This window comes from Aspergillus foveolatus, assembly GCF_047715535.1.
Source record: "Aspergillus foveolatus strain CBS 279.81 unplaced genomic scaffold BDW70scaffold_36, whole genome shotgun sequence".
NCBI lineage: Eukaryota > Fungi > Ascomycota > Eurotiomycetes > Eurotiales > Aspergillaceae > Aspergillus > Aspergillus foveolatus.
Window position 1 is genome coordinate 3,380 of NW_027396100.1, and position 11,616 is coordinate 14,995.

At 51.5% G+C, this 11,616-nt stretch overlaps 4 protein-coding genes across 4 annotated transcripts; all 4 read right to left on the reverse strand.

The window, feature by feature from the left end:
• Positions 1-227: 227 nt before the first annotated feature.
• On the reverse strand, positions 228-1,598 carry BDW70DRAFT_161363 (RelA/SpoT domain-containing protein; the record flags this gene model as incomplete). The annotated part of the gene is made up of 1 exon (XM_073740966.1): positions 228-1,598. One exon carries the CDS (start codon positions 1,596-1,598, stop codon positions 228-230), a length of 1,371 nt encoding a protein of 456 aa, XP_073594470.1.
• Positions 1,599-4,038: 2,440 nt separating this feature from the next.
• On the reverse strand, positions 4,039-5,498 carry BDW70DRAFT_151392 (putative protein kinase; the record flags this gene model as incomplete). The annotated part of the gene is made up of 6 exons (XM_073739287.1): positions 4,039-4,217; positions 4,278-4,443; positions 4,501-4,564; positions 4,600-4,816; positions 4,865-5,223; positions 5,254-5,498. The coding sequence occupies 6 exons, from the start codon at positions 5,496-5,498 to the stop codon at positions 4,039-4,041; spliced, it is 1,230 nt and encodes a 409-aa protein (XP_073594471.1).
• A 1,300-nt stretch (positions 5,499-6,798) lies between these two features.
• BDW70DRAFT_169192 (ferric reductase like transmembrane component-domain-containing protein) lies at positions 6,799-9,086 on the reverse strand (the record flags this gene model as incomplete). Its single annotated transcript, XM_073742623.1, has 6 exons — positions 6,799-7,873; positions 7,923-8,021; positions 8,088-8,339; positions 8,398-8,518; positions 8,605-8,855; positions 8,914-9,086. 6 exons carry the CDS (start codon positions 9,084-9,086, stop codon positions 6,799-6,801), a joined length of 1,971 nt encoding a protein of 656 aa, XP_073594472.1.
• A 729-nt stretch (positions 9,087-9,815) lies between these two features.
• Positions 9,816-11,500, reverse strand: BDW70DRAFT_169193 (putative cysteine synthase B; the record flags this gene model as incomplete). Its single annotated transcript, XM_073742624.1, has 3 exons — positions 9,816-10,361; positions 10,419-11,248; positions 11,308-11,500. 3 exons carry the CDS (start codon positions 11,498-11,500, stop codon positions 9,816-9,818), a joined length of 1,569 nt encoding a protein of 522 aa, XP_073594473.1.
• Positions 11,501-11,616: the final 116 nt, after the last annotated feature.

Genomic DNA, 11,616 nt, shown 5'->3' on the forward strand with positions numbered 1-11,616 from the left:
TGGTTAAAGTTGAAAATGTGCGCCCATCATTGGTTTCCAGGAGCCACTGTTCCTGCACCAGCAGTTCTCAGACGCTGATAGGGAGCCGAAAGCGCCACATCCGTAGCAGTGGTGGTCCCGATAATATATGGGCATTTGTCAAAAAAGCGGTCACAAAAGTACCAAACAAGAGAACGACAGCATCACAGAGTAGGACTTTTTTCAGCTCCCCCGGTTTCCATACAGTATCAGTTGAGCCGAGCTCTTTGGTGTGCCCGCAGCTTAAGCAGGGGCTGAACGACCATCCGCATCGCATAGCCATCGGCCGGGAAGCCTTTCATTGGCAACCTGGCCAGGAAGAAGACATATTGGACTGCAAGCCGGCTGTGCCTCGCAAACGTGTCAAATAGATCATCCAGGATCCTTTCGTCATAGGAGGACAGGGGCTCGCCTTCCTTCATGCTCTGGTTCACCAACCACTCCATGTTTTCTAGCACTCGCTTGGTGCTATTACCAAAGCACAGCAGGCTAAACCATTTGTGATTGAACCTGAAGAGCCGTCCGAACCAGATGAAACAGTCTCTCACGACCTTCAGCTTGTACCGCTGGAACTCGGTCGGATGGGCTGCGTCGGTTTCGCGCTCCCGCTTGTATCTCTCATCGGATACCAGAATCGAATGGATGATGGAGGTCTCGAGATTGAGCGGAAGCGGCTCGTACTTTTGAGTCAGCTCTGAAGAGAGATCGAGCTCAGCCAGGATCCGGAGCAGCTCCGTGGGTCGGTCGTGATCGTAATGGTGAAGGACCTGCCACAGCGTCTGGACGTCGACCAGATCCTGGGCCCGGCCGTTGCGAGCCGCCCAGCCCATCAAGTACTCGCCTAGGTCATAATGAGACCTGAATGGCTGATTAGCCTGCTCCTTCTGAGTCTTAAGGCGTTGCTGCATCTGTTCCAGGAAAAATTCCCCCAAGTCCACTGCTCCGCTCAGCGCGTCGAGCAGCTGACAGCAGAATTCGTCCTCCCCCCCTGGCTTCAACTTCTTGTAGGACCAGTCGTGCCCAATCTCTGCCCATGTATGGCGGAGGATCGTCGTGACCTGGATTTCCAGCCGGAAAGTCTGCCAGGGTTCGGCTTCCCGGCCCTCCTTGAGTCTCAGGGTCGCCCGGTAATGGTCGGCGCAGTATCTAGGGTATTTTGGAGTGTACCGGTGAGACGCCCCTCCATTCTCTATGGTCTTTGTTCCCGTGATTCTGTGGCTCGAGTGCACCTCAAAATTTTCGGTGATCAATTTCTCAACGCGGTCCTTGTCTGACGGGAAGTAGAGCAATACACGAACCCCAGCCAGGTCAACAATATCCGTGACAACATCATCCACGTTACCATACTCCTTATCATTCTTTCGTCCGTCGACTTTGATTCTCAGTCTGTCAATATCCTTTGCGCGATACTCGACTTTATGCGGCAGGCCGGCGTCGCCCAGAGCCTGCGCCAGTCGCCCGGCAGACTCCTGCGCGATAGAGACATAACCGCTTCGACGCTTTTCGTACCACGCCAGAAACTGTTCGATAACTGTTTCTCGATCCCGGTTCGAGCTCGAGGTATCACCGACTGGACTCATTCTGTATGTTATAGCGAGCCCAGGGGATGTCAAACGATGATAATAAAAATTCGATTGTGAGTTTTTTCTGAGATGAAAAGGATGGATCAGAGAAACTGATACAATGCAGAAGCAACTGGCCTTTTTATACACATGGTCAGGGAGCACTACCTCGTCATCCAGCTGGTCGCATCGGGCTCGCTGGCCATGGCTTTACGAAACGGCAACGATCTATCCTCTTTCCTCCAACGAGACATGACATTCCTGGTCGCCAGTGACTTGGAGCCCGAACAATAGAGCCATGACTCTTCATTTGCTCTTGATTAATCTTGCGGTCTACGACTCTCGAGACAATGACCGAGCTGATGGGGAAGGAACGATGCCCATTGCATCGTCGGCAAAACTCTTGCTCGGATTTCCAGGGCCCGGTACCACACTCTTCACCACTCTTCATTGCGCAATGCCCATACTTGATTTTTTTTCAGTGTTAGCGCAACCGCCAATATGCATAAAAGCTGGGTACTGGCGATCTCTGGTCTCTCTGTCGTCGGCCAGGATTCCAAATAGCAAACGATATGGGGAGCGATGGAGCGGTGAAGATACAAACAACCTTTGGACCTCAGCGCTGTCGTTGGGCTATACAGTCCGATGCCCAGATCGTTTGCGTGGTCCCGTTCAGGACCTGATGGCAGACATGCATCGAGTGGTGTAGCACGCAAGGCTGGCCCAGCGTCTTGCTTACAATGAGTCAGGCTGCGAACCAGAACAAATGTCGCGCCTCATTTCGCACCAATCTGTTGCTGGACCTTATTTGAAATGCCTCTTGGCTACAGATACCCCGGAGCCCGACAGTTCTATAGAAACCGGCTTCTTGCGCGATCCGAGACCGTCGACGAAGCATTAAGTGCTGGGCCGGTCCCGGCGCAGAATGAGAGCGATAAAAATTTTATGAAAATTATATAAAGAAGGTTAATGTAAAAAAAAAAAAAATAAGTAAAATTTGTGAATTTTTAGAAATAACATTAGTTGAAAAAATAATGATAGAATAATAAGTGGGAGGACGTCTATTTGCAGGTATTCTCTCTCCTTCCTAAAATCATACAGTCTGTGCTGATATGGCATGCTTGAGAATAGAATAAAAGCCTGCTATGTGAGCCATCTGTAGTCCGGCAAGCCTGAAAGCTATATGTAAGTGTGATATTGATGCGAAAACTGATGCTCGACACCTCAAGCAACAACAAACTGCTTACCATATACCGCTCTTTCTCCTTCATCGATTGATGGCTATCTCTATCATCATACTGGCTACAATCACTCCTGCGCTGCCTTGGAGATGCGCTTTCGAATGCAACCGCAACCTTTTGTCCGGCCCAACAGCGTTGCCAGAAGCGACTCGCATGAAGTTCATGTCTTTCCTGCTTTAGCCCTTGGATATTACGGAAGTTCTATCTTTCAGTCGCTTCTATGTCTGCTGTCTGTTGAAAGCAACTGCACGGGAAATTGGGCGGCAATGAATAAACCTGGTAATAAAGTTCCTACAAGGAGTGGTGCAGCGGGATCGTCAGCAGATTGACACATGCTTCCAGGATCGCAGCATTTGGTTGTTCTGGGATGGTCTTGTACAATGAGTGATTTAATTCATTTGATCACAGTTTGATTCTGACTGGCTCATTATCACTCGAGATTCCCGAGCATGTGTACGCCGGAATCTCGATAATAATAGCAGTCTTATCGTGCAAAGTTCGCGTAAACACAAACTGCTGCAGTGACAGTGAAGCTTTTTCTTGGTTTAGATCCTTGATAGTTGACAGCTGCTAGATTATTCCCATATATTATCATAATGTAGGTCATCCTTTGTGGAGTAGGAGATGGAGAAAACATCGGATTTGAACGTGCTTATGCAAAGGTGGGTAATATGCATAAGTGGGTGAGCCTGTTCCTGGCCCCTATTAGTTTAAATCCTTTTCATCATTCCAGATCGCTTGTTTGCACAGACTTTTGCGCATCGAAAGCTCCTTGTGTTTTCATTATAGGGTGTTCCCTAGGCCGCCGGCATGGCTACCCTCCCTGCTATCCCCTCCTGTCCGTTCAAGTTCCAGGGCTTCTGATATCGCACCGCCCCGCGATAAGTACACAATCGGGTGTTCAGTGTGAAGCGAAAGGAGCACAAAGATGTCTGAACTGGACACTGGGTTCTTTCGTCTAGATCGAAGATCAGTAAATGGCAGCAACGGTGGCTATGAGCGAGAGTTCCACCGACAAGACTCGCAGGTTTGCCCACTTCGCTTTGTGATCAGGACGGTGCGCGGCATGATCGTGTTTAAATAGCCTGCTTTGACTGTTAGCGCCGCTCCTACTTTGCGCTGGGGGGTCAAGGACAATTGTCATCCCGATGATTCCTTAGAATTGGTCAATCAGCTTTCATACGATCCTAGACGTAGTTAGAAAAAAATATTGGCAGCTAGAGCAAGAACGGATGTTCAAGCAGCTGTTTGGCTGTCTTGCGCTCCTCTGGCATCCATTTCAACATCGACATAATGAATGCCAGAAATCGGTCTTTCTCCTCGCCAGTAAGCCGTGTTTCTAGGGTTTCAAGCGAAACAGAGGGAACAGGCGCTTCTTGATGAGCAATCCAGTCACCTGCAACTAATCAGTCTCGGAATTAGTACGAAGGGGTGTCTAATGACAACGGGCTCTAACCGCTCGAGTCAAAGCACTGCTCTGTCGTCTCGCTACGCAGCACGAATTCAGTAGACGGGGTTCCAACCAAGGCTACCATAAGCGCCAGATGCCTGAACGGGTCATGGCCACCGCTGGAGTCGAATATATCTCCAAATAGATGCCGTCCTTCGAAGAGACCCCAGATCTGATCGGTAATCAGCTAAGCAAGGCAGTAGCACGAACGCTCGTAGCATTGACTTACAAGGCCAGCCAGGTTCCAGATATCGATAGCGCTTCCCCAGGGCATTTCGAAGATTGCTCCGGCGCTCGGTATATGTGCGGTTGGACGAAAGGCCCCGACTCCTGCGTTTTGCCTATCCTTGCTTCACCAAAGTCGCATAGGACGGGAAGGCCGTAGTTCTTGCCTCCCGTAGGTCTTCGAAACCTTTGACTGCAATAAATACTACGTGGCCCGTCAATCACCTTTCGAGGACTGGGGTTTTCGGACTCCGCGGTTGCAGAATCTGCCGGCATGGAGGTATCCTCTAGGCTGAGCATCAGATTATCGGTCTTCAGATCTAGCGGAATCAGTTCCAGATTCATCACTCAAGTAGCGTGCGTCCTACCAGTATGAATCACCCCGGCCTCCGCGTGTAAGAAATCAAGCGCCAGTAAAAGCCGCTTGACGGTCATTTTCAGCAGAGGCAGATCGAACGGCCGCGGGTTCATTCTCGTCATCTCGAGGAGTGTCATAGTCATCGGCTGCAGTACAAGGCAACGATGCGTGCCTCCAGGACCCTGGAGGTCGAATGAATCATAGAGCTCGCGGATTAAAGACTGGCCCGGATGCGAAGAGTCAACTGTTGCTAGGTGTTCATAGATTCTCAACTCGCGATCCATCGCAGTGGGATAGTCTGGCAAAGAGGTCAACACCTTCAATACTGCGTATTTCTGCGCTCTTGGTTCACAGCTTGTCAAAACTCTTCTTAGAATCGATTAGACTGGGGTAGCGCACTGCAGATCCCGGCAGAGCCAGCTGGTTGAATATGCCCCATACCCAAGCTTTCTCGCGACTTCGTATCTGGTATGATACACATCGCCAATCCTAACCGGATAGTAATGCGATACTTTGTAATGTGGTAAGGTTTCCTCTTCAATCGGGCTTTCTCTAGGGATGATATGCGCAACAGTAGAGCGGTCTCTGGAAGACAGTCGCGTTCGCCGGATGTTGCTCCTTAGAGTTCGCAGGATAGACGCCATATTCAACTCCTGTCTGCAGTTCAAATTCCGCAGTTCAGCTCCGCAATCCATAATTGGTTGACAGCAGGAACCAAGTTATGGGTACAAGGGAGGTAGCTCATTGCGGGACGGGCACGCCCAAACCCGGCCGGAAATCTCCGTTACTGGAGAAACCCTACTTACTATAAATGTCCAGTTTCAAGCTGTGGAACCAAACATCCTAAATAGGAGGTAAGCTGTATATTAAGTTTAAAGTAATCTTGCTAATTATGCTTAGAGTAAGAATTTATAATTCTGCTACTCAATCAGCAGAAGAGAGAAGACTAGTGATCTATTTTGTAAAGCTAATTTTAAGGGGGCAATATGCTTGTTCTAAGCTATATCCTGCCGTCTTTACAAGAAGGGTTTGTTAAGGAAAAGAAAGATATATCTGCTGCGTGTGGGTAGAAATAGTGACCGTGTTAAGCAAGCATCCGCTTCTACGACGCCTCTGATTGGCTGAGTCCCGACAAGAGGGTACCTCGTACGAGGAACCCATAGCACTAATTTCATTATAATATCCCTATAATATCCCTATACTTCTGTTAAAGGCTAACCACCTTTGCGAGGATATAGAGTACACTTGTCACACCCTCTGAGCCCCGCTGCCGCCTCATATCGCTCAAATGCTGTCACTCTATCGTCTCTGCAGAACCGCACCCGGAGAGTTCTACGCCCAAATTACGGCAATAATTACAGGGACAACCACCTGGACCCAATCTCAGCCAGGCTCCCTTCCGGATGCAGAATTTCACGCGCTGGATTTGATTGGGTTGCGGGGAGCTACGAGTTTAGCCAGGCCGTGAGCGGTTGCCTACGCAGCGGTTCTGAGGTTATTGAGCACTTTCGGTGGCTTGAAGATAAGACTTGGGATATTAGATTAACGGGCGAAGACAGGTGGGCGATGGAGAAGAAAAGAAAAGTGAGAAAAAGAAAGACTAGAGGAGGAGGAGGAAGGGAAACTGCGGGAAAAAGGAAAAGAAAGATCAATAGAAAATGTTTTTGTGTGTACCTAGTCTCTTTATCTCTTATATGTCCTAGCATCATAGTGATTACCATGTATTTCTTAAACAACTAATCCAAGAACGCAATGTCTTAGCTTATATACTGCATATTCGCACGACCGTCAACTAGCCCTAAGATCTCGGCAGACTGACTCAACACTAGTACTGCTATACCACTTCCCGTCGTCACCACCTAAACAATGAATTAGCCAATCCCAGAGCCATTCCACCCCGTATCAAATGTTCAATGATGAGTCGTGATGGAAAGAAAGGAAGACTTACGAGAAACTCTCCGAATGCAAGTACACCTGGCCGCCCGTCTTACCAGTCAGAATTCCCTCCTGCGCAGCAGCCGCTGCATTCCGCACATCATGTAACATGGACGCGGGACCGCACACGTAGATGGCGACGTGCTTTCCGGTGTCGGTCGTGCTGGCAACTATCGAGGGGAGCTTCGGACGCCCTTGTGAGAACGTGCGCGGCACACGTGAGATGGAGGTTTTATGTGAGGAGGAAGAGGTCGAGGCTGATCTAACCGGGTTGATTGCGTCTTCTGCTGTTGATGTCTTGGTTTCTGTTTGTGTGGGTTCTTCTCCTGGGCCGGATGGTGGGAGGGGCTCAAGGGTTTTCTCGATGTCGATGTCGGTGTCCTGCCATAACGATGGCAATGACGAAGTAACGTGAATAGAGACATCGATGTCAAGATCATAATTAGAGCCCTTGACACCATAAAGATCCAGCAACGTCTCAATCTCGTCCCTGTACCAAGCTGCTACATCTGGACGCTGACATGCAAAGACCACCTGGATCCTCCTCCTTTCGCCCTTTTCAGCTTCGCATCCACAGCCTGACTGAGTGAATGTTTTTAGGGCAGCCTCGAAAATACCAAGCGAGAAGCCACCGCCGGATCCGCCCGAGATGATAAGAACACTCTCTGAGCGCTCCAGTGCGCCGAGCTCAATCCCGCCATACGGCCCTTCGAGTAGCACCGTCTGGGTGATACCGGGCTTCTTGGACGCAAGTTTGGCAAGACGGCCAGTGATGCCTTTCTTCGGTTTAACGTAGAAGACCATTTCATTCGCCCTCTTCAAGGACTGGATATCGTGCGCCGTCGAGCAGATGGTGAATGGGTGCGAGGTGAGACTGTGGAGTCCTACGCTTTGAATACCCGTGAAGCGGATGAAGACATGCTGGCCCGGTTTCCAGGATAGGATCGTGGGGATTCTCAATTGCAATAGGCCGCAGGGGAGGACGGAGAGAGTCGCGGTGTGTCGGCCGTTGATGAGGTGGGTGCGGACTAGGGAGGTGAGCAGGGAAAATATATACAAAGAGCCGGCAGCGATGAAATAGTCCCTGCTTTTGTTAGGTTTGGTCCCAACAAAAAAAATGGGGCGGGGCGTACCAAGAGGTCAACCGGAAGTCGCAGTGGAAGAAGAAGAACAGGATGAATAGCAGCGCGATGAGGAAATGCGTTGCTTTGAAGAACTCGTAGTAACGGTTTCTGTTTCTCTTAGTATATTATCTCTTTCTGGCATGGATAGCGTAGAGCCGGCGGAAGAGCACGCACCGTATACTTGGCAGCGACATGAATGTCAGATAAGCCTGCGCAACCAGCGCCACTACACCCGTCCAGTAGACGACACTGCTCTTCCACTCAGAGACCATTTGGCCCTTGGAGATGTTGTACACGATGAACGGGAAGGTATGTACCAGTGCCAGCACGAACATAGCGTAGCTGGTCCAATGGTGGAAAATTTGAAGCCGCTCGTGCGGTACGCCGGTCAGAGCTGAAACTAGATTCGCTTTGGCCCCAAGGACTCTGCCATCATTGGTAAGCCGGTGCGTTTGATGCCCGGCAAAGATGGGTGAGGACGTACAATATAAACGGCAACAACGCAACAGCCATCCACCCCGTCCTGGTCGCAATAGGCGGGCTGCCCCCGAAATTGACCGTATCGGTGTTTGGCCAGTAGTATGGTCGAGGACCGAGAGTCATCGCTACCGCGGTCAGTATCTCTCCGTAATTGTCCCTACCTTGGTGAAGCGAGTGACTTGGTGAAGCGTGTGAGATGGTGACGACGTACCAAAGAAGAAAACAGCCCCCGCCCCAATCAGCCCAGCAACGCCTGCACTGCCAGCCCAATATCCCACGCCAGGGATCCGAAATCCCCTATAGGAGAGAAACCGCCCGGCAGCGGTCGCCTTCTGCCAAAGCGAGCTGCGCCGTAATCGCGCGGGCGCATATCTCGACGCGAAATGAGCGACGGCAAACACGAATACCGTAGCGCAGAGGAAGTAGACGGTATTGAGGGCGTAGACATGGTCTGCTTCATACCTGAACGGACTTCTTAGCGATCATCTATCATCCAGCTTGTATACTTTATACTGCGTACCAATACCGCCAATGGCCCCGTCGGTAAGCGCACTGCTCAGGCGTCAACTTGCACGTATCCGCCCGGGACGAATGCAGCATGACGGGACTATCAAGCCACGGCAGGCCGGAATGGGCGTCCATGTCCATGGCCATATCCATGGAGCCGTGTCTGGCTATCTTCATGTGGTTCATATTGGCGGGCCTGGATCGGCTGGCAGCCTGAAGAATCGCGCCTGGTGAGACTTGACAGCGCTGGGCGACATGTCGATCAGAGCACAGACAGACGACTTATAAGAGACTGCCTGAACGTAATCAAACCCGCCTACACCATATTCTGGCAGTCATTTAGCAGGAAACGACAAAACTTTGTCGGATCCAGGACTGGTAAGTAGAAGGTAGGGTCTGGACTGGTGGAAGCGCCGCTGATTGGTGCGGGTTCGATGGAGCGACAACGGCGTGAGAACGATTGAGCACATTTTCGCTAGCGTTACCCACTAATGTGTTGTTTGCAGATGCAGATGACAATGACTGGAGCGAAGGGCGGCAGCTTACTGCTTCAAGAGGTATAACGCCAATATTTAGCGGGCCAGTGACGGTTTGATGTTGATGGAGACGCAGAAATCCCGGTCTGGGGATAAACAGCCGGTTGGTTTTGGGTGCTTACGTACGAAGGTAATAGTCGGCAAGGGACTGAAGCCTACGGCTGGACGCGAAGACGCAGGAATCCTGTACTCATCTAATTTGAATTGGGTATGGAACAGATCATTAATCATCTCAGGTTGCAAGAGACACCCAGCTGGTGGAGTTGATGCTCCCGACCGCATCCGGAAGGGTGCGCTCTCAGCCTGGATCACCATCACCATAATCATCACCATTCACCATTGCCACAAAAATTCAGAAAAATCTCATTTATCGTCTCAATCAGTGCGTCAGCTCAATCGGTGCAACCGACACTGCTGGCGGTAATTTCTCTCCAGTCCCGCTTCGGTTCGCAATCTCTTCCACCCCGCCGTCTCCCCAAAGCCCCTGGTCCCTCAGTGCCTGATAGCCCCCTCTCAAGCTATCAGCCTGGATTCCTTGTGCCCTCAGCACGCTGGTCGCAACGCGGGCCGTGTCGCCGTGGTAGCAAATGACCAGCACATGCTGGTTGCCGAGCTTTGATAGAACGCTTTCTTTGTTCAGCAGTGACTCGAGTTCCAGCCATTGTGCCTCCAGCACGGCCGGGTTCGAGAAGGGTTTCGGGGTGTGGCTCGAGAGGGACTTGAGAGGGTAATTGACGGATCCGGGAAGGTGCCATTGCGCAAAATCAGGTGCAGTGCGGATGTCGAGGACGCAGGTGTTGGGGCGGAGGGTGAGATTCTCCATGAGGTTGTGCGAGGTCGGAGAGGAGTAAAAGTGCGTGAACAGGACGATCGGACTCCGCTCCCAGCTCTCGTCGTAGCGGTAGAGGTCGACTCGAGCCAGGTTCTGGGCATGTCAGTACAAGCATAGAGAAAGAAGGCAAGGGAAGAGAAGGGGGTGGACCTCGTTCTTGATCGGGTGGAACTTGTCCTCTCCAAGACGGCTGAAGTACTCGCCAATGTACTGATACGGGAGATCGCAGCAGAGGAAGACGCAGTGCGTCACACCGTCCGGTCCAGCCAGTTCAGACAGAGTGCCTTCTTTCTTCCGCTTCTCGAGCATCTGGAAGAGACCCTGCAGATTGAAGCCTGAACTGGGTCCACAGACGATCCCCTCGCGACAGAGGTCCAGCGACAGCGAGAACGAGTCGTACGAATTCACCTCCTCGATCACATCGACCGCCTCCTTCCAAGGAAACTCGACCGGCTTCATGAGCGCAAACGACCGGGGACCAGGAACCCGGTCCCCGGGCGCCGTGCAGACTCCCAGCCGCAGCACAGTCGGCTTGACCTCTTTGAAGTACGTCCCCAGCCCGGTCATGGTCCCTGATGTCCCCATGCCAGCACAGAGAACAGTGATCTCGGGCAGCTGCTTGAAAATCTGCGGCCCGGTCCAGCGGATATGGCTCTGCCAGTTCTTGTCGTTTTCGTACTGGTTAGGATTCAGGATCTCGTCGGACTCTGTAGCCATTCGCCGTGCGCTCTGGATCCCGCCGCGCTCGTCGTAGGGTTCTGGCTGAGACGGCCCACCGAAGAGGCTGATATTCAGCCCGAAGAACTGCATCAGCTTGAGTTTAGCGTCGCTGGTCTTATTGCTGAGGTAGGCGCGCGTATCGTCGATACCGTGCATGACCCGGGCGATCATCGACATCGAAATCACAGTCGAGCCGGAACTGTACTCGATGATTGTCTTGGTTTTGCCGGGAACGACGTTGGATTCGAGCATGTTCATTGCTTGATAGTAGCAAAAAGTCAGGCATCCCATTTAGTTTCTAGTAAGGAAAAACGCGTACCAGGCATCGCCTTGACGTTATTGGCAGGATGCATCGTCATCATCTTTGCATAGATGCGTACGCCATCTTGATAGTAAGGGTTGAGATACTCGGGTAGCTCAACCAGCGGCAAAGGGGGCTGCTCGTCGGGATTGAAGTACTTCTTCAGAGAGTCTTGACCGAAGTAGACGTTAAGCCCGTTCAAGTTAGCCATGGTCCACTGCTGCAGGAGCTGCCTTGACAAGCAGGACAGGACGTCAACCACGAGGGACACGGTCATATATAGCAGACTCCCGTGCAGTCCCCCTCCCCCTCCCCCCGTCCAGGCCA